The following is a 19,171-nucleotide window of genomic DNA, read 5'->3' as shown; positions in this document are numbered from 1 at the left end:
TCCCCAGCACCAAAGAACAGCAACAAAAAACCAAGACCATCCTTAAATAAGATTTTGTGATTTTTTTTCTTGTAAATTTCTGAAAATGACACTTAGTATTTTATTTAGTTTGACACAACACTTGTGCCAATAGTCTATATGTGTCAATATAGTAGAGTGAGCCCTTGAGAAAATAAGGCAACTAAGCTGAAATCTGATCTGTGTTCATCAGACACTATCCATAGCCAATTAATCTATAGTCTGTATCAAAGAAACAATTTATGTATACCTTCTTGATGAATGGGTAGGTGTCAAGTCTATAGGAAAGTCCTAGATTGTTGTAAAAATGATACATAACCTTTTTTTGTTGTGCTAAAACCCTGGAATGAACTGTTATCCATAACATTTTATCTGCCCCTCTTTTGAGTTATAATTGCATGTTCTCTGATCTACTCAAGGTATTGTAATAAAATTTTTCTTCTACTTTTCTAACATCTTAAATTGTTTAGTAGCATATTCCAAGAAGAATACAATTCTGAGAATGTTCATAATTGGTATTAATTGAATAGTTTTAAGATAATTTTAAGATAGGTTTAGGGAGGAAAGGGCTTTTGAAGAAAGACTTGAATAAGTGTCAGCATTGCTGTGGGTCTGATAAACTGTCATCCTAACATAGAGCTTGTTAACAAATCATAAACCTTATGTGGATCTAACACTTAATCTCCAGTAGACACATTGCTACTGCTTTTAATATGTATAACTGATTTTGCATATTATTATTGAGTATACATAAGAATTATCCTTTTTTTCTTCCTTTTTAAAAAAAATTTAGAGGCTGGGGAGATAGCTCAGTCGGTAGAGTGCTTGCCTTGTAAGCACAAGGCCCTGGGTTCAATCCCCAGCACCCAAAAAAATATAAATAAATAAAAAAAATTTAAAGGTTTTTTTTTTTGGGGGGGGGGTGGTTGAACCCAGGAGGAGCATTCTACCCCTATGGTACATTCCCTGCCCTATTTAATTATACTGGAACTAAAACCCAGGAATGCTCTACCACTACATCCCCAGCCCATTTTTATTTTGAAACAGGGTCTTTTCTTTTCTTTTTTTGGTTTCAATTTTTTTTTTGTTTTATTTCCAGCAATTCTCCATGATAAAATAGAAGCAATGATCATTGCCCAGGGTGACCTTGATCTTATTTTATTTTATTTTTTATTTTTATTTTTTTTTGCGGTTCTGGGGATTAAACCCGGGGCCTTGTGCTTGCAAGGCAAGCACTCTACCAACTGAGCTATCTCCCCAGCCCCATTATTTTATTTTTGAGACAGGGTCTTGCTGTGTTGCCCAGGTATGCCATAAGCTTGCAAATCCTTCTGCTTCAGCCTCCTGGGTAGCTGGGATTACCCGTGTGTGCCACCATGCCTGGTATTTTTAAATTTTTCTATCAGTGCTTTCTTTGTATATCATATTAAAACTAATTTTTTGCTAGTTTGATATTTCACCTATTGCTTACAGCTTCTTCTGTGTTGTCAAAATGTAAATAAGTCTACTCTGTGGGACCTGAGGTTGTAGCTCAATGGTAGAGCATTTGCCTAGCATGTGAGGCATTGGGTTCGATTCTCAGCACTGCATATAAGTAAATTAATTAAATAAAGGTCCATCAGCAACTAAAAAAATACTTTAAAAAAAGACTTCTCTTAGTGTTATTTTAACTGACTTCCCTCTATAGCAGTACATTTCTTGTAAAGACAATATGCCAGTATAAAGTTTATTACACTATTTATTTTGATTTTTTTGGTACTGGGAATTGAACCCAGGGAACTTTACCTGAACTACATCTTCAACCCTTTGTATTTTTTATTTTGAGACAGGTTCTCACTAAGTTGCCCAGGCTGGCTTTGAACTTTTGTTCGTCCTGCCTCAGTCTCCCAATATTACTCTTTTTTTCTTTTTTTTTTTTTTTGCAAGTTCTGGGGCTTGAACCCAGGGCCTTGTGCTTGCAAGGCAAGCACTCTACTAACTGAGCTATATCCCCAACCCCAGTATTCCTCTTTCTTAATGTCACTGAGTAATTTTTTTTTTTTTTTTGTGGTACTGAGGATTGAACCCAGGGCTTTGTGCATGTAAGGCAAGCACTCTACCAGCTGAGCTACATCCCCAGCCTAGTAATTCTTTTTTTATAGACTGCATTTTGATTCATTATACACAATGAGGTACAACTTTTTGTTTCTATGGTTGTACACAATGTGGAGTCAACCATTCGTGTAATCATGCATGTACCCTGAGTAATTCTTATGTCTTTTTTGGTAAGAGAATAATGGATCCAGGCGCAAAGATACCAGTCAAGGAATTCTGATACTTCTCACTATTTCTTGCTCTGAATGCCAGTCCTTGATGTGTCAACTAGAGACCAGTCACCTCTTCTCTGCTTACTTTCATGTCAACTACTTATTGATTTCTAACTAATTTTATTATAATAAAACATGTTGAAAAGCAATATGAAGAAGTGGAATATTCCCTATGCATGTTGGCTATGTTAGATTTGTGGGGGCCAAAAAGATTTTATCTGCCTCTGCCCCCCAAATGTCATCACCTTTGCTTCCTGCTGTTAGACTCAGTCCTGGATTAGACAACATAGATGTATTTCCAGATGACTGTATGGCAGAGTCATTTCCTCTAGCCTTCTAACACATTGATGAGTTACAACAGAGAAAACTCCCTACTAAGATTGTTGCCATCTAAATCCTAGAATGGGGAGGGACTTATGAGGTTATTTAACACAGCTCACTGCTCTCAGAACTTTAAAACACAATTTTATAGATGGAAAGAACAGAGGTTAGAGAAGTTAACTGATCTGCCCCTTGTCATGTGGCTCATTAATATCAGACCAACGATTGAAATTGTGTAGTACCCTCTGTATCCTCTAACACTATCTTCATGGATATTTTAATAACTGTTTATTGTTTAGAAGCAGCTGGTCATGGTCCCACATAACTTTGAAATTAAGGAAACTGGGAAATATTGAAAGCATATCAATAACTGTATTCTCAAAAACATTAGCTCTTTATCTTCCCACATGTTTAAAGGAATGAAAAACATCTGGACAATGATGTGAAGAAATACATTGGAATGCAAGAAATCTGCACTAAATCTCTGGAGTTAGAAGCTTGTGGATTTGGGAGCTTTGTTTTTCTTATCATGTAGATTAGTCATCTGAATACAACATACAGAGTAAACCAGAAAGGAGAAAGAGCCAAGTGAACCAGGAGAAAAGCAAAATCCTTACCAATTGTTAACAAGACTCTTGATCCTTTTTGGTTGTTAACATTGCATTACTGGTTTTTATGTGGTTTTAATCACTGTGTGCTTGGTGTTTTGTGATCCTTATTTTTGGTTTGGTCTTTGTATCACAGGCCTACCTATGTATCTTCCATGCTGTTATCCTTTCATGATAATATGATATTTCAAGATACTGTTTAGTCACTCCCCAATAATTAGATTCTTATCTAGATGTTGTAAGGAATTCCATGAAAACCATGCCAGACACGGGAAATCACATAAGGGAGTTTATTAAGCAAACACCGTGTCTCCCAGCAGGGTAAGAGAGAAAATGAGAGGAAAAGAAAGGGAAAGAGAAAGGGTGTGCGCTAGGGAGAGTGGAAAGCAAGGAGGAGAAAGAAAGTGAGTCAGGGGGAGAGAAAAGTAAGAGAGAAAAGATGGCAGGGTAGCTACTGTGAAGCAGTTGAATTCTGCCAGGCTAATAATGGAGGGGACCAATAATGGAGAAGGATTCTTGCAAGCTGACTGATGAACCAATAGCTAGCTAGGATGTTCACAGATTGACAGTAGTTGGGAGGCGGGGAAATGGCTGCAAGAAAAGGGCGGGGAGAGCAGCTTTGTACATTACAGATGTAATAGAAAACTCTAAGCATCTTGACAGAAATATTTTGTTTTTATTTTCTTTGGGCTGTATTCATGAAGTGATATTGCCACAGTCAGAAGATATAACTTATAAAATATTCTTCTTCCATATTTTCAACTTCTTCTCAAAGATTATACTATTTTATAATACCCAGCACAACCTAAGCACATACTCCCAAAAGCTTTATCAGCATTTGGTTTTATCAATTTTATTTATTTAATTTTTTTTTAGTTGTTGATGGACCTCATTTTAATTTATTTATTTATAAGTGGTGCTAAGACTCGAACCCAGTACCTCACACATTGCTAGGCAAGCGCTCTACCACTGAGCCACAACCCCAGCCCAATTTCATTTATATATATTAAAAGATATGAAGTGCTACTTCTCCTTCCTATTGACTAATTGGCTACAGTGCTAGGGATCAAACCTAGGGCCGTCCCACTAAGCTACACCCCAATCCCCTTCTTTTTCTTTTTTCTTAACTGTAAGACTGACACATAATTTTAGAAGAATAGTTGGGAATACAGAAAAGATAAAGAAATCCTACCACCTAGAAATAAGTGCTGCTTCTATGTGTATTGTTTTATTTAATAGGGTCTGTAGGATTTTTTTGGTTTCGTTTTTGTTTTGGTACCAGGGATTGAACCTAGGGGTACTTAACCACTGAGCCACACGCCCAACTCTTTTTGTATTTTATTTAGAGACAGGGTCTTGCTAAGTTGCTTAGGGCCTCACTAAGTTGCCGAGGCTAGCTTTGAACTTGCAATTCTCCTGCCTCAGCCTCCCAAGCCACGGGGATTACAGGTGTGTGCTACCATGCCTGGTTAGCTCTGTTTTTTCTAAGAGAGTCCCTGAAGAAGGAAAATTTTCTCTCTTAATACTTTGAGAAATTTCATCTATACCCCTTAAACCCTATGCTTAGTTCAGCAAAATTTCACTTTTCTCCAACAGCCACCTGTGGGGGTCCTCTCTGCCATGTCCCATGTGGATGAGAAAAGGGTTAACTGCCAGAGGATGATGTTGGCTATATATCACTCAGTTACCCAAAAACTTATCTACTCAATAAACACACAAGAGCCAATACTCTTTTTATATGTGAGGGGGCATGACGTGTCTGGCCATACCAGCTCTCTTTTATTTATAATATACAGGTAAAGGGGGCAAGGACTGGGAGGAGTTTCTTCTGTGATGGACAGGATAGGGTGGAGTTAGGGGAGCCATTCTCTTAGGGGGAATATTCCAGAAGGGACAGGGAACTACACCCACACAGCGCCATATACTTCCCGGCAGTTCCTAAAGCCAGGTATCTGCGTCCCATGACTGAACCTAATCTGATTCTGCTAAATAAGGATGGCTTCCCACAGCCACCCTTCCTCTACCCTTGACTTTGGAAGGATAAGAGTCTGAAGGAAGAGTAAAGTTTAAAGACTGAAGGAAGCGGCAGAGAGAGGAAAGAGGTTCTATAAAATAAAATGTTGAAAATCAGCTTTAAAGATAATTTTTTTTTGAAAATTGGGGTAGAAATGGTAGGAATTCCTGCTTTGTTACTTATTTAGAACTTAATATACTTAAAATTTTTTTTTCCAGAAAAAAGACATTTCATAGACAACTAGTTAAAAGTCCCAGACTCATCCTCTTATTGATACATGTTCGTGTTTTTGAATTATGGAGTCAGAATATTTAAGGGGCATTCACGCTAATAAGAATTACAGTCAGCTGACAGGAAAGAGGACTTGTGGGTTGGGGCACGGCCAAGCTTTTAGGAAATTCCAGAAAGTCTTAAAATATTTGGTCTTTTCTCTCTTTTGACAGGTTATGATAACTTAAGCTCCCTCAAGTGTCTGAGTAAAAAGGGCTGAAATGAACTATGAGTCTGTTATAGAAGTATATTTTGGTATTAAAATTCCTGGTGTGTGTGAGTGTGCATGGGTGTGCACACAGGGTTTTGTTTTGGTTTAGGTTTTTGTTTTGTTTTACTTTTTTATTTCCTTGAGAAATATTGGAGGAAACCCCTCCTTCTTCCTGCACTTCAGATTACCACTTGTTAAATGAGGAGCGTAAGTTTAATTTTAAACACATTTGAGATCTTGTTATTCTTACTGTTTGAGTTGTCTGGAGCTGAAAATGTAGTGAAAGTAATGCTCAGTGCTTCACCTAGGGTTTCATTAAAACTGTCTCATGGGCTGGGGTTGTAGCTCACTGGTAGAGCACTTGCCTAGCGCATGTGAGGCACTGGGTTTGATCATCAGCACCAAATTTATTTTAAAAATAAATAAATTAAATAAATGTATTTAAAAAAAAGAAAACAATCTCATCCCAGAGCTGCATTTCTCCTCAGAACCACAGTCAGTACAACTCTGATTTCCAGAGACATTTCTTCCAGTGTGCTTTTCTCCAGATGGTTTTGTTCATCCTCTTCTTTAATACTTAAAATAATTCTGACTATTGGCACTCCTATGGATCAGGCTTTAAAAAAATATATTTTAAGGCCCTTGTTTAACCCAGGAGTTTAAATAAAAAGTTAGCAAAGATGGCAAATTTTATGTAACTAAAACCAAACAAAGTCTCAGCCCAGACAAGTATTTGTTTTGATTCTAAATGGGCTTGCTCCCAGTAACACCAGTGCAGGGACCTCACACAAGACAGAGATGTATAATGAGAACTGAACCAAACTGAACTCTCTGCAGGATGCAACGTGTAACACATATTCTTGGAATTGTATTCGAATTTTACCTTTGACAGAATATAAATGTCTGTGTTAACAATGCAGAACCCATTCCCTTTTCATGTTTTTTTTTTCTTTTAAGGATTATTTCCAGACTTTCTCCCTTTTTTGATTCCTGAAAATTCTAATTTTTGCAACTTTTCTAAGTGGTTATCTTAAAGTGCAGCAACATTTGGAATAATCAGTGGAATTTATATAAATGATTTGTTTGATAGTCAGTTTTATGATACTATATCAAATACCTGAGAAAATCAACTTACAAAGAAAAAAGGTTTAGTTTGGCTCACAGTTTTGAAGTTTCCATTCTGATAAGGCAGATCTATTTCTTTTAGTCCTCTGCTGAGGGGGCAGTGCATCATAGTGGAAGTATGTGGTGGAGCAAAACCACTCCTTCATAGCTGGAAAGCAAGAGAGAGGAAAGAGAGACTCTCCTCATGGCTGGGAGTTAAAGGTGGCTGTGAGGAGAAACCAGGATTCCATAATCTCCTTTGATGGAACTTCCAATGACCTAAAACCTCCCATTAGACCTCACCTACCAATAGTGCTAACCTGGGGAACCACTTTCAACACATGGACCTTTGGGAGACATTCTAGATCCAAACTATAACAATGAGAAAATGAGAAGTATATTGAGAGTAAAACCAAAAATGTGGATAGAGAGTGTCCTGCCAGCCCTCTCTTTTCACCTTGTTTCACCTTGTTCCTTTCAAATGGGGGTCTGCACCCCAAGTCAGAGTGTGCTTATAAGTCACATGGATGTTGTTAATGTTAGTGAGGCTGACCCATGTATGATGTGGCAAGGTCAGGGTTGCCACAGCTTATTTTGGGTTTTGTTAAAAATAGATTCAAGCCGAGCATGGTGGTGCATGCCTATAATCCCAGCAGCTCAGGAGCCTGAGCAGGAGGATTGCAAGTTCAAAACCAACCTCAGCAATTAAGCAAGGCTCTAAGCAACTTAGCAAGACCCGATCTCAAAATAAAAAATAAAAAGGGCTAGGGACATGACTCAGTGGTTTAAGCACCCCTGGGTTCAATCCCTGGTACAAATAATAATAATAATAATAGTAGATTCAATCTGGGCATGGTGATGCACACCTGTAATAACCAGATACTTAGTAAACAAGGCAGGAGGATCACAAGTTTGAGGTCAGCCTGGGCAACTTAGCAAGACCCTGTCTAAAAAAAAAAAAAAGACTGAGAATATAGCTCAGTGGTAGAGTGCCCTTGGATTCAATCCCCAATATCACCAAAAAGAAAAAGAATTACTAGTATAATTAGCAAAGTTGATTGAAGATATGTTAAATGTTTACTGAATTTGTAAGAAACTATTCCTCTTGGTGTTGTACAAACAAATTAATCCCCTGGCTCTCATTTCTTTTTTGTTTTATTTTGTTTTGTTTTTTAGTTGTAGATGGACACAATGCCTTTATTTTATTTATTTATTTTTATGTGGTGCTGAGGATTGAACCCAGTGCCTCACACGTACTAGGCAAGCACGCTACCACTGAGCTACAGCCCCAGCCCCTGGCTCTGATTTCTGAAACATGTTTTCTGTCTTTGAGGGGAAGGGGAATGGTTAAAAAAAAATTATACAAGTGATAGTAAACCCTCTTGATATTTACCATTAAATTGATTAGTTCATTGAATTTAAAGGCTTAATGACTTCTGTTAATGTGGAATTCAAAAGGTGCTCAATGTTTTATCTCCTGTCATACTGACTTCCCATCTGTCTTTCCTACTTCAAGTTATCTGGAAATAAACTGAGATTTGAATGATAGGATCTGGTTAAATGCTATTATTCAAACTAAGTAAACATACTCCCTATATACTGTTTGGGAATATTCTGTGACACTAAGTGACTTTCTCTTGAGTTACATTTCCAGTCCTAAAAATTATAATTTATAATTTTAGTTAGAGATCTACCCAAGATATGAGAGTTATAATGTAGGGATTTTCAGAAATCATAAAAATCAGATTCAAAAATCTGTACCATCTTCTTTTATAAATCCTGGAAGTACATGGATGAAAAGGCACAGACTCTACCCTCAGTGGGCTTACAGGCCCATATTAGGACAGTTACACAACAACATGGTAAGCTTTGTACGGAAGTGTGACTAGACACCTTGAGAACACAGGAAGGACTATTGACATTTATGGGGAGAGTTATGTCAGACTTTTCATGTTGCTTACACTGAGTCTTGAAGGCATTTGCTAAACAACAGGATAAATGTGTAATATGGGTGGAAGGAACCTCTTCTACAGTGTCTTGGTCCTCAGAGCAGTTTGCTCTTCTTGGAAGATAAAGGATGAGACAGACAATATCAAGAGAAAATGCTGGATAGATAGCGACCAGATCTGTAACAGGTATTCTATAGCATACTAAGCACTTGGAGTTGAATTCAAGGAGGGATTGGGAATTCTGAAAGAATTTTGAACATGGGAGTATGATAGATATATATCTGGGGTGAATTCCTTTGTGTACTTGGGATAATGGTGACTTTATAGAGATTAGATTGGAAGGTGAAAAAAAACAATAAAGAAGGTGATGTGCTGGAGGATGCAGTGGCACATGCCTGTAATCCCAGAGGCTTGGGACGCTGAGGCAGGAGGATTGTGAGTTCAAAGCTTGCCCTCAGCTATTTAGCCAGGCCCTAAGCAACTCAGTGAGATCCTGTCTCTAAAGGGCTGGGGATATGACTCAGTGGTTAAGCGCCCCTGGGTTCAATCCCTGGTACTCTCACCACCCCCACACCAAAAAAAGAAAAAAAAAAAGAAGAAGAAGAAGATAATGCAGTAGTCCAGGGGAAAGTTGATGAAACCATGATCAAGGCAGCAGCAGCAGGGGTAAAGTGGGCAGGAGAAAGGAAACACCAGATACTGCTATTGGGCCTTGGCAGTTTGGAAGGACATGTCATTGTTATTTGGGATGTGAGGATTTCCCTTCAATGACTGTTTAAATTACAGTGCTTGCTGGTATAACTGGTTAGGCAGTGATCCTTAGCAGAAAGCATTACCTATATAGAATTACTTTTTTTTCTCTTGGCACTTTGAATATGTAGAGCTTGATATTTATAAGATTTTTTTTTTAAAATCTGTGGAATGGGGCTGCGTATGTAGCTCAGTGCATACATGCATGAGGCCCTGGATTCCAATCCCAGCACTAAAGAAGAAAAAAAAATCTGTAGTATGTAAAAATAAATACAAAATCTAATCTCTTCTGAATTATACTAATAAAGGAGACTTGAATATTACATGGAGATTTCCCATCTTCTATACAAAGTTTATTTGTTTTCTATGCAGATTCTTTGGGCCCAAAGCCGAAATACAGGTGGGAGGAGGATCTCTGACAACAGCTATTCTTTGGATGACTTGGAAATAGGTCCAGGTAAGCAGAGTTCCATGTGTGTGATATCTTTTAGAAAGCATTCATTAGAAGTAATGCCTTTTGGGGGTTGGGGAGATAGCTCAGTCAGTAGAGTGCTTGCCTTGCAAGGCCCTGGGTTTGATCCCCAGCACCCCCCCCCCCAAAAAAAAAAAAAAAAAAGAAGTAATGCCTTTTGGACTCAAAGCCAATGCTTCTAGAAGAAGAGTAACACCAATTAAAAGGAAGTCTGTCAAATACATTCGCAATTCTTATTGCTCTTTACAGCTTTTCCTGTGTGCGTGTATGGTGTTTGTTTGTTTAATGTACTGGGGATTGAACCCAGGGGTGCTTTACCACTGAGCCATATCTCCAGCCCTTTTTATTATTTTTTTTATATTGAGACAGGATCTTGCTAAATTGCTTAAGACCTCCCTAAATTGCTTAGGGACTCACTAAGTTGCTGAGACTGGTCTTGAACTCATGATCCTCCTGCCTCAGCCTCCCAAGTCACTGGGATTACAGGTGTATGCTACTACACCTGGCAGCTTTTCTTATCCTTGTCAAAAGTAACCTGTGGCAAACAAAGTATGCCTTTGAGGAAGTACAAGTAGAGTGCTACAGATACTTTGGATACAGTTGTCTGGGGCTTGTGGGCTTCAATAGATAGGCTATATCACTTACAGTCAAGATTGGTAATCCTGGGGCTGGAGATGTAGCTCAGTGGTAGAACATGTGCTGAGCATAAGGAAGACCCTAAATTTGATCCCCCACACAAACTAAAAAAGAGGATTGGTTTTTCTATGTTACTGGTGGTAATATAACACATTGGAATTATTATGGTGAAATTATTATGTTTTGGGAAGGGGTCAAGCATCTCACAAAAGAAAAACTAATAAGCACAAGAAAATGGTCAACCTTCTGGTAATCAAAGGAATACAAATTAAAAGAGCATTGAGATCTCATATTTTTCCATATGTCAAATTTGCCAGAATTTAAAAATATGCCATGCTTAATTATGGTAAAGCTTCTCCTCTTAATGTTAGGATAGTGAATTAATATTATAAATGACAATTATGTTCCTGATTTTCTTCTTTGTCCTTTTTAATAGAAGAAATTGACCCCTAGATTATAGTAGCCCAAAATGTAAAATTTAGAAACCATTGAAATCACATTTTATCATCTAACAAAGCATGTTATTTGCATGCTTCCAGGTCAGTTATCATCCTCTGCATTCAACTTGGAGAAAAATGAGAGTAAGAGAAACCTGGAACTCCCACGCCTCTCAGAAACCTCCATAAAGGATCGAATGGCCAAGTACCAGGCGGCTGTGTCCAAACAAAGTAGTTCAACCAACTATACAGTAAGTGTTCTGCATCAGTCCTTCACTGACTCTTCCAGCCAGTTGTCACTGTGCACTGGAACTAGGAAGTGTTTCCCAGCCCTTACCCTTGGGTTCCGGACCTATCCCTGCCCCTAACCTGTCTCCCTTCACATAAATTCTACTCTTGCCTCATTTGTAATCTTTACTGTGTTCTAATCCTGACTTCACTCTTCTAGCTCTTTTATATTTCATATTTGTGTGTGTGTGATGTTACCAGTCAGTAATGTCATTGAGAGTTTTCCTGACTCTTCTAATTAATCTTTTCATTGTTATTGCCAAAGAGGTATAGTTATATTAGCTTTAATAATAACATTTTGAGTTTTTTGTTTTTGATATAAGGTTTCACTATATTCCTCAGGCTGGACTTGAATTCTGCACTCAAGTGACCCTCCTGCCTCAGCTTTCTGAGTAGCTGAGACAACAAGCATTCACCACCATGCCTGGCTAACCGAAACATTTTATTTATTTTATTTTTTATTTTTTTGCATTGTTTGGGATCAAATCCAGGGCCTTGCACATGTCAGGCAAGTGCTTCAACACTGAGCTGCATCCCTACCCTTTATTTTGGTTTTTGAGGAAAGAAGAGAGAATATTAGAGGAAAATAGCAGCATTCAACATGAGTATGGGTGTTTTACAATTTTTTATTTATATGTAAGTCACATAACAAAATCTTCATTATATTATATTATTATTATTATTATTTTGGTACCCGGGATTGAACCCAGGGTTGCTTAATCACTGGGAAACATCCCCAACCCTTTTTTACATTTTTTTTTTTTTTTTTTCTTTTTGAGACAGTGTCTCACTACATTACTTAGGGCCTTGCTAAGTTGCTGAGGATGGCTTTGAACTTGCAGTCCTCCTACCTTAGCTTCCCAAGTCCACTGGGATTACAGGAATGGGCCACTGCACCCAGCTAAAATCACCATTCTAAAGTACACATTCAAGCTGGGTGGGGTGGCCCATGCCTGTAATCCCAGCAGCTTGGGAGGCTGAGGCAGGAGGATCACAGGTTCAAAGCCAGCCTCAGCAACTTAGCAAGGCTGTAAGCAAGTTAGTGAGACCCTGTCTCAAAATAAAAAAATAAGGAAGGACTGAGGATGTGGCTTAGTGGATGAATGCCCTTGGGTCCAATCCCTGGTTAAAAAAAAAAAAAAAAAAAAAAAAAAAAAAAAGCACAAAAGAATAAAGTACATATTTAAGTAATTTTTTTATTTATAAGGTTGTAAAATCATCACTACTGCCTAATTTCAGAATATTTGTCATCCCCTAAAGAAACCCTGTACTTTATAGTTAGTCCAAACCCCACCCCCAGTCCCCTGGCAACCACTAATCTACTTTCTGTCTTTATGAAACAGCCTATTCTGAACATTTCATAAAAATGAATCATACAGTATATGGTCCACTTAATCTTTAATACTATGATATAATGATTTCCTACAGAGGTAGAGTAGTGCATTTTAAAAAGAGGAGAAATGACAGGAAGACAACACCCTTAATAAGAACAAAAATTTAGCATTCCAGATGGAATAAATGATCTTTTATTTTACATTTTCCTGTGCTTAACTGGCAAACTGACACCACAGAAGGGCTTAATTGAAGTTACTTTTTATCTTTCTTTCTTTTTTCTTTTTTCTTTTTTTTTATTTTATTTTTTATTTTGAGATAGGGTCTCTGTAAGTTGCTGAGGCTGACCTCAGACTTGTGATTCTTCTACCTAAGCCTCCTGAGTAGTTGGGATTATAGTTATGCACCACTGTGCCTGACTAAAATTACCTTTTAAATTCCATCTATTCATATGTACACATACACACAGGTATAAACACATACATATTTTTCTTTTTTCTTCTTTAATTTTTTTAAGCATATGTGTTTTTCTTTCAAATGTTTTGCACCTTCTAAAATTCAAGATTACAAACCATTCATCTATTGCTATACAAATTTCTTAACAAACTCAGAATAATAATACTGGATTTTACATGTTCCTAAGTGCATATTAGAAATCATAATGTGGGCTGGGGATATAGCTCAGTTGGTAGAGTGCTTGCCTTGTAAGCACAAGGCCCTGGGTTCAATCCCCAGCACTGCAAAAAAAAAAAAGAAATCATAATGTGTATTCCAAGAGTTCACTTTTCATTTTCCCCATACAATTAAGTGTGCATTTTCCAATAGTACTGGAACTAATTGCAGACTAATTATCTGGGCAGTTAATAATTTCACCTCGACTTCTCACAGAAGTTTTAATAAGAAGCAATGTGGAGCCAGGCATGTTGGCACACACCTGTAGTCCCAGCAGCTTGGGAGGCTGAGGCAGGAGGATCTTGAGTTCAAAGCCAGCCTCAGAAACTTAGTGAGGCCCTAAGCAACTGCCTCTAAATAAATACAAATAGAGCTGGGGATGTAACTCAGTGGTAGAACGCCCCTGGGTTCAATTAGGACCAAAAAAAAGTAATGTGGAATCCCAGGCTAATTATTCACAGTGAGTGTGAATAATAAAGCAAAATTAGACTTCACTTAAAAGGTAGGTCAGGAGGTAGAGCAAATAGGTGATCCCGGAAGCTTACTTTGCTCCTTTACAGCAGGTTGCTCCTGCTTTGTGTCCTCTTGCTGCAAACATTCCATCCAACTTATTCCATAAGTGAGAAAACCTGTTCAGTGACTTTTTTTTTTTTAATCTTTGTTTGTTTTTTTTTTATTTTGGCAGTGCTGGGGATTGAACCCAGGGCCTTGTGCTTGTGAGGCGGGCACTGTACCAACTGAGCTATACCCCCAGCCTTTTTTTAATCTTAATAGAGTTTTTGCATTACAGTTTTCCTTCTCTGGAGATTTTAGGAGTTGAGAAATCTTCAGATTTTTTTTTGATTGAACCCAGAGGTGCTTTACCACTGAGCTATATCCCCAGCCCTTTTTTATTTTGAGACAGGGTCTTGATAAATTGTGGAAGCTGGCCTCAAACTTACAATCCTCCTACCTTAGCCTCCCAAGTAACTGGGATTACTGGTATGTGCCACCATGCCTGACACTAGGAGTTCTTGTGAAAAGTACGTTTTATCTCATCGCACAAGAATTTTTCAGGCCCCTCATAGAATATGGTTGTAACAAGGCCTATCTTCTCTGGCAGTAGGTCTGGAGGTGTGGTTTTGAGATGGGGGTCGGAAGTAAGTTGGGTTGTCATGTTGTGTCTGCAGTGCTGGCTGCCATCTCCTCCTCCTGGAGCACCTCAAGAGCAGTGTGCCTTAATCTGGAATACCAGACCTGAATAAATTAGTCATACTCACTTTCCCTCCATTAGCTCTGGGTCCAAAAATTGCTGTTTCCTCCCATGCCTAAAGAATCACAGAGGACAGAAAGATCCTAGATTACTAAATTACTAGCAGACTAACAGTAGGAGATGTCTATATTCATCTATATGTTGATTTTAGATACAGCAGGTAATATTCACAGAATATTAAAATGAACTTACCTGCTGGAACTAAAGTCTAGTAGAAAGAAGGAAAAACATGGTTATGTTTATTCCTTATGATTGTATTAATGCATGCTTTTTTTGAGGCTTTATTATGAGAAATAGAATAAGGTATGTCTTTAGCAGAATATGTGAATTTTTTATGATAAACATGTCTTTGAAAGTCCTACAGAGAAAGGTTGTTTTATGTTATCATAAATTATAATTTCAGTTTTTATATGTATACATCATCCCTATCTCTCTTTCCAGGCCGGGCATTTATATATATGGTCAGTATATTTTCTTAATTATTGGCACTTGGCATCTCCTTTCCCCTGCTCCAGAATGGTCTTTTCTGATAAAACTCACAAGCTTTGCATTTCCACAAGCTCTGCTGCTAGAGGAGTGAATCACAAGAATGTTGTGTGTTGGGGATGGTCTGTGTGTGTCCATGTTGATGTGTCTGTATTCTAATGAATGTCCAGTTTGAGACTAGCCTACAAATATTTAACTCTGAGGTATGTGTCCACACAGCTGCTTTTGTCATTTCACTAGTCAATGGGTTTTGCTTGTGAGAGTTAGGGGGTTGATTTGACCCGAAGCCTCTGAGAAGAATTTTTTAACATTCCAAGTTTATTTGAAAGATGTGTGATAAAGAGAATGGAATGGTAAGAATTTTTCTTTAAAAATCACAAGTTATTTTTATTTTATAGAATGAGTTGAAAGCCAGTGGTGGTGAAATCAAAACTCATAAATTGGAGCAAAAGGAGAATGTGCCCCCAGGTCCTGAGGTCTGTGTCTCCCATCAGGAGGGAGAAAGGTGGGTTGAACAGTCTGATGTCCAGTTGCCAGAGAAGCATGTGTTCTGAATTAGATGCTTAAAATTAGAAACAACTCTAACTCTAGGCTGTAGAGTGTCTGGGAATTTGGTAGCAGCTGCCAGGACAGATTGTCATTTTTGCAGGCCACACAATTTCAGCAACTTATAGCTGACCAAATAATGAGCCTTCACTGGAAAATTCTTTTGCTCAGCAAATGCTCAAAGGGCACAGAACTAAAGTGATTTTTAAAAATCTGTTGGATTTAAAGTGCTTGTACATTCTTAATTTAAGTGCATACTTAACACATTTTTGGTAAGATACTAGTCTCTCTCAGCCTCCTAAATAACTGGGACTGCAGGTGCATGCCACCCCATTAACTTGTTTAACACACTTTATTCAAGAAAATCTTATATTTTCCCCTGGAGTTTTTTTATTTTTTGCAGTGCTTGGGAATAAACTTAAGACCTTGCATACACTAGGCAAGCACCCTACCACTGAGCTATATCCCATCCCTAACTCAAAATATTTTGAAAGCTAGTCACTATTCTAAGCATAGGAAATACAATTTCAGCATCTTATAGCTGACCAAATAATGAGCCTTCACTGGAAAATTCTTTTGCTCAGCAAATGCTCAAAGGGCACAGAACTAAAGTGATTTTTAAAAATCCGTTGGATTTAAAGTGCTTTTTGTTTTAGTGATTTTTGTTTAAAAACAAAAGACAAAATATGTGGCCTTTATATGCAAGGAAACTAACAGAATAGAGGGAAGGTAACAGGTCGGCTATTATAAAACAATGTGGTAGGTGCTGTGAGAGAGGTGTACAGGACCATGCAAGCTTAGAGGAAGGACACTTATCCTGACTTCCTCTAGAAGGTGATGTGAGCCAAGTCTTAAAGAATATGCTGACATAGGCCAAGTGAATAAGGGGAAAGTCAAGTAAGATAAAGAAGTGAGTGCAGACACAACAGATTTGAAAACCAGAGATCATGGCTTGCTTAGGAATTGCAGCTGTCTTGGCTTGAGTAAGGTACAGATAGGCAGTGGTGAGAGACAGGTGAAGGGCCAAAGCAAGGTCTGAAAAAACTTTATATGTCATCATTAGAAGTTTGGACTTGGATGCAAACTGAGTATGGTGGTGCATGCCTGTAATCCCAGTTATTCAGGAGCTGAGGCAGGAAGGTGGCAAATTTGAGCCCAACCTGGGCTATGTAGCAAGACTATCTCAAAACAAAGCAAAAAAAGGATGGGGATGTGGGTCAGTGGTAGAACCTAGCACACATGAGGTTCTGGGTTCAATTCCCAGAATCACACACACAAAAAAAGTTCGTATATAATCAGGTAACAACAGAAAGTCACTGAAAGATTTTAAGCAAATCATATTTGTGTTTTATGCATTAATCATTAGATGAATGACTTAGTTGCAGTAGGTAACAGTATTTATGCAGGGTGAGTTTGTCATGTTTTCTTCCAAATAATTACTCAGTCAGGCACAGTAGCTCATACCTATAATCCCAGGGGCTCAGGAGGCTGAGGCAGGCGAATCAAAGCCAGCCTCAGCAAATTCACAAGGCTAAGCAACTCAGCAAGACCCCAACTCTAAATAAAATATAAAAACAAGGCTGGAGATGTGGCTTAGTGGATAAGTATCTCTAGGTTCAATCCCCAGTACCAAAAAAAAAAAAAAAAAAAAGTATGGTTTATTGACAGAACACTCATAAGAACTTACAAGGTACACTACATGCTTGGATCAAAGTAGGCACCCAGAAAAATGATCTCAATGACTACAAAATTCAATTTACAGCATAGAATAGAAAAGAAAATAGAAAAATTAAACTGTTTTGTCTTATAAAAGTATATCACAAGCATGTGTTGAAGTAATAAGACAAAATACTTGATAGTCATGTGTTACTTGGTCATTAAGTTGTCAAATAAATTGTGTACATCTTTACAACAGTGTGCTAAGGCATTAGCCTAGGGGTCACATGTCTTATATCAAATGAGTTCTTACCTTAAACTGCCTGGTTTTCCCATGTTTTAAATAGGTGATTATTTCTTAAGAATAACAAGTAATTATATTGGAATTTTCCTTATATTCTATAAAAAAGAACATTTAAGAGAAAAATATTCCAGCATTGAAATTCCTTCATTTTTACCCCAGGAGCATAGTTTGGAAAATAATCATCTGGAAAATAATGCTTGGGTTGTCCTTGTATCTAAATCTCAGTTGCTATTTATTTTTTGGGTGCTGGGGATCGAACCCAGGGCCTTGTGCTTACAAGGCAAGCACTCTACCGACTGAGCTATCTCCCCAGTCCCCTTGTATCTAAATCTCATGCTTCCTTCTTGATTGTCTTCATGATGATTTGAAACTGGAACTCTGGACTGAACTGGAGGATCAGAACATTTTAATTATAGCCTGGAAGGGCATTAGTGCAGCTGAATCACAAATTGGGGAGTAGGCAGGGAAAAAGAGGATAAAGATAATAGATATTCTTTAAGCATTTACTGCAGGTTTATAAACTATTGACTGCTGTTAAATTGGCAAAAAAAAAAAAAAAAAAAAAAAAAAAATTTAGAGCCTCGCCTATCCTTTTGGCTGCATTCCTAGTTTTCGTTAACCAGTCCCTAAGCCCTATTTGAACTTTGACTTGCTCCAAAAGAACATTAATGCTAAGGTGAACTTTCTTGAAATGGAATATTTTGTCAAGGTATTGTTCTTCCCTTTCTCCTCCTGCAAATAAATTTGTGCTTTCCTTTAATGAAATGTTTGAGCAAAATCTCATATGCTGCTGCCTGGAACTTCCTGCAGTGAAGTCATCTGTTTGACCATGTGCAATGATGTCATTCTTGGCACTAGGTATACCCCACAGGTTCAAGGTGACCAAATTAGAGGTGAGGGAAGAACATCTTGGGATGGATGAACCTACTAAGCAAGAGTTGAAGAGCCTTTAACTCTTTTAACAGTTTTCAGAAAAAATATTTCATACCGTTATATGAAATAATGTATATAAAGTGATCGGTTCAATACCTGGTACAGAGTATTACAGTTTTATAGACAAGAGTGTTACTTTCCTTGACATAGGGGTTTTTGTTTTGCTTGTTTTCTGAGAGTGGAATGATGTGGTTTAGAAGTTCTTTTATAAAGGGAGATGATGCACACTTTTGGCATTTGAGTGCAGTCTGTTTCTCGAGTTACTCTGTAATTGAGAGTCATGTTAATATCCTCATAAAAGACATTTTGCTGCCTCTTGTTTAAATGCTCAGCTGTTCTGGTGCCCGTTATTTCCCTTGGCAGCCAGTGACTGACTGGAGTCAGCAGGTTTTTATGACATTAACAGCAGTTTGCTCTTTTATTTTATTTTATTTATTTATTTATTTATTTTTGCTCTTTTATTTTTAATGTGATTCTTAATCCCCTCTCCCACTTTTTCTGTAGGCTTCTACAACTGAGAATAGCCTGATGACCCATTCCACTCGTGCTGAAGATGATGACTCCCATAAACCTTTGCCCTTAGCGCTCGAAGGTGAGTTCTTACTT

General features: G+C 37.9%; 1 protein-coding gene across 3 annotated transcripts in view; it reads left to right on the top strand.

Moving 5' to 3' along the window:
- Positions 1-19,171, top strand: part of Lima1 (LIM domain and actin binding 1) — an 89,867-nt gene that overhangs the window by 56,047 nt on the left and 14,649 nt on the right. For 2 of the 3 annotated variants that reach the window (XM_047549268.1, XM_047549267.1), the window contains exons 5-8: positions 9,924-10,008; positions 11,199-11,347; positions 15,525-15,630; positions 19,068-19,157. In XM_047549268.1, coding sequence (XP_047405224.1) covers positions 9,924-10,008; positions 11,199-11,347; positions 15,525-15,630; positions 19,068-19,157 — 430 coding nt within the window. Of the gene's footprint in view, positions 1-9,923; positions 10,009-11,198; positions 11,348-15,081; positions 15,102-15,524; positions 15,631-19,067; positions 19,158-19,171 lie in introns of those variants that run through there. The other variant, XM_047549269.1, reaches the window with a different exon arrangement.

The sequence above is a fragment of the Sciurus carolinensis genome, chromosome 4 (genome assembly GCF_902686445.1).
Source record: "Sciurus carolinensis chromosome 4, mSciCar1.2, whole genome shotgun sequence".
Classification (NCBI taxonomy): Eukaryota; Metazoa; Chordata; class Mammalia; order Rodentia; family Sciuridae; genus Sciurus; species Sciurus carolinensis.
The sequence above is the reverse complement of the archived record's forward strand: the minus strand, read 5'-3'. Positions and strand labels throughout refer to the sequence as shown.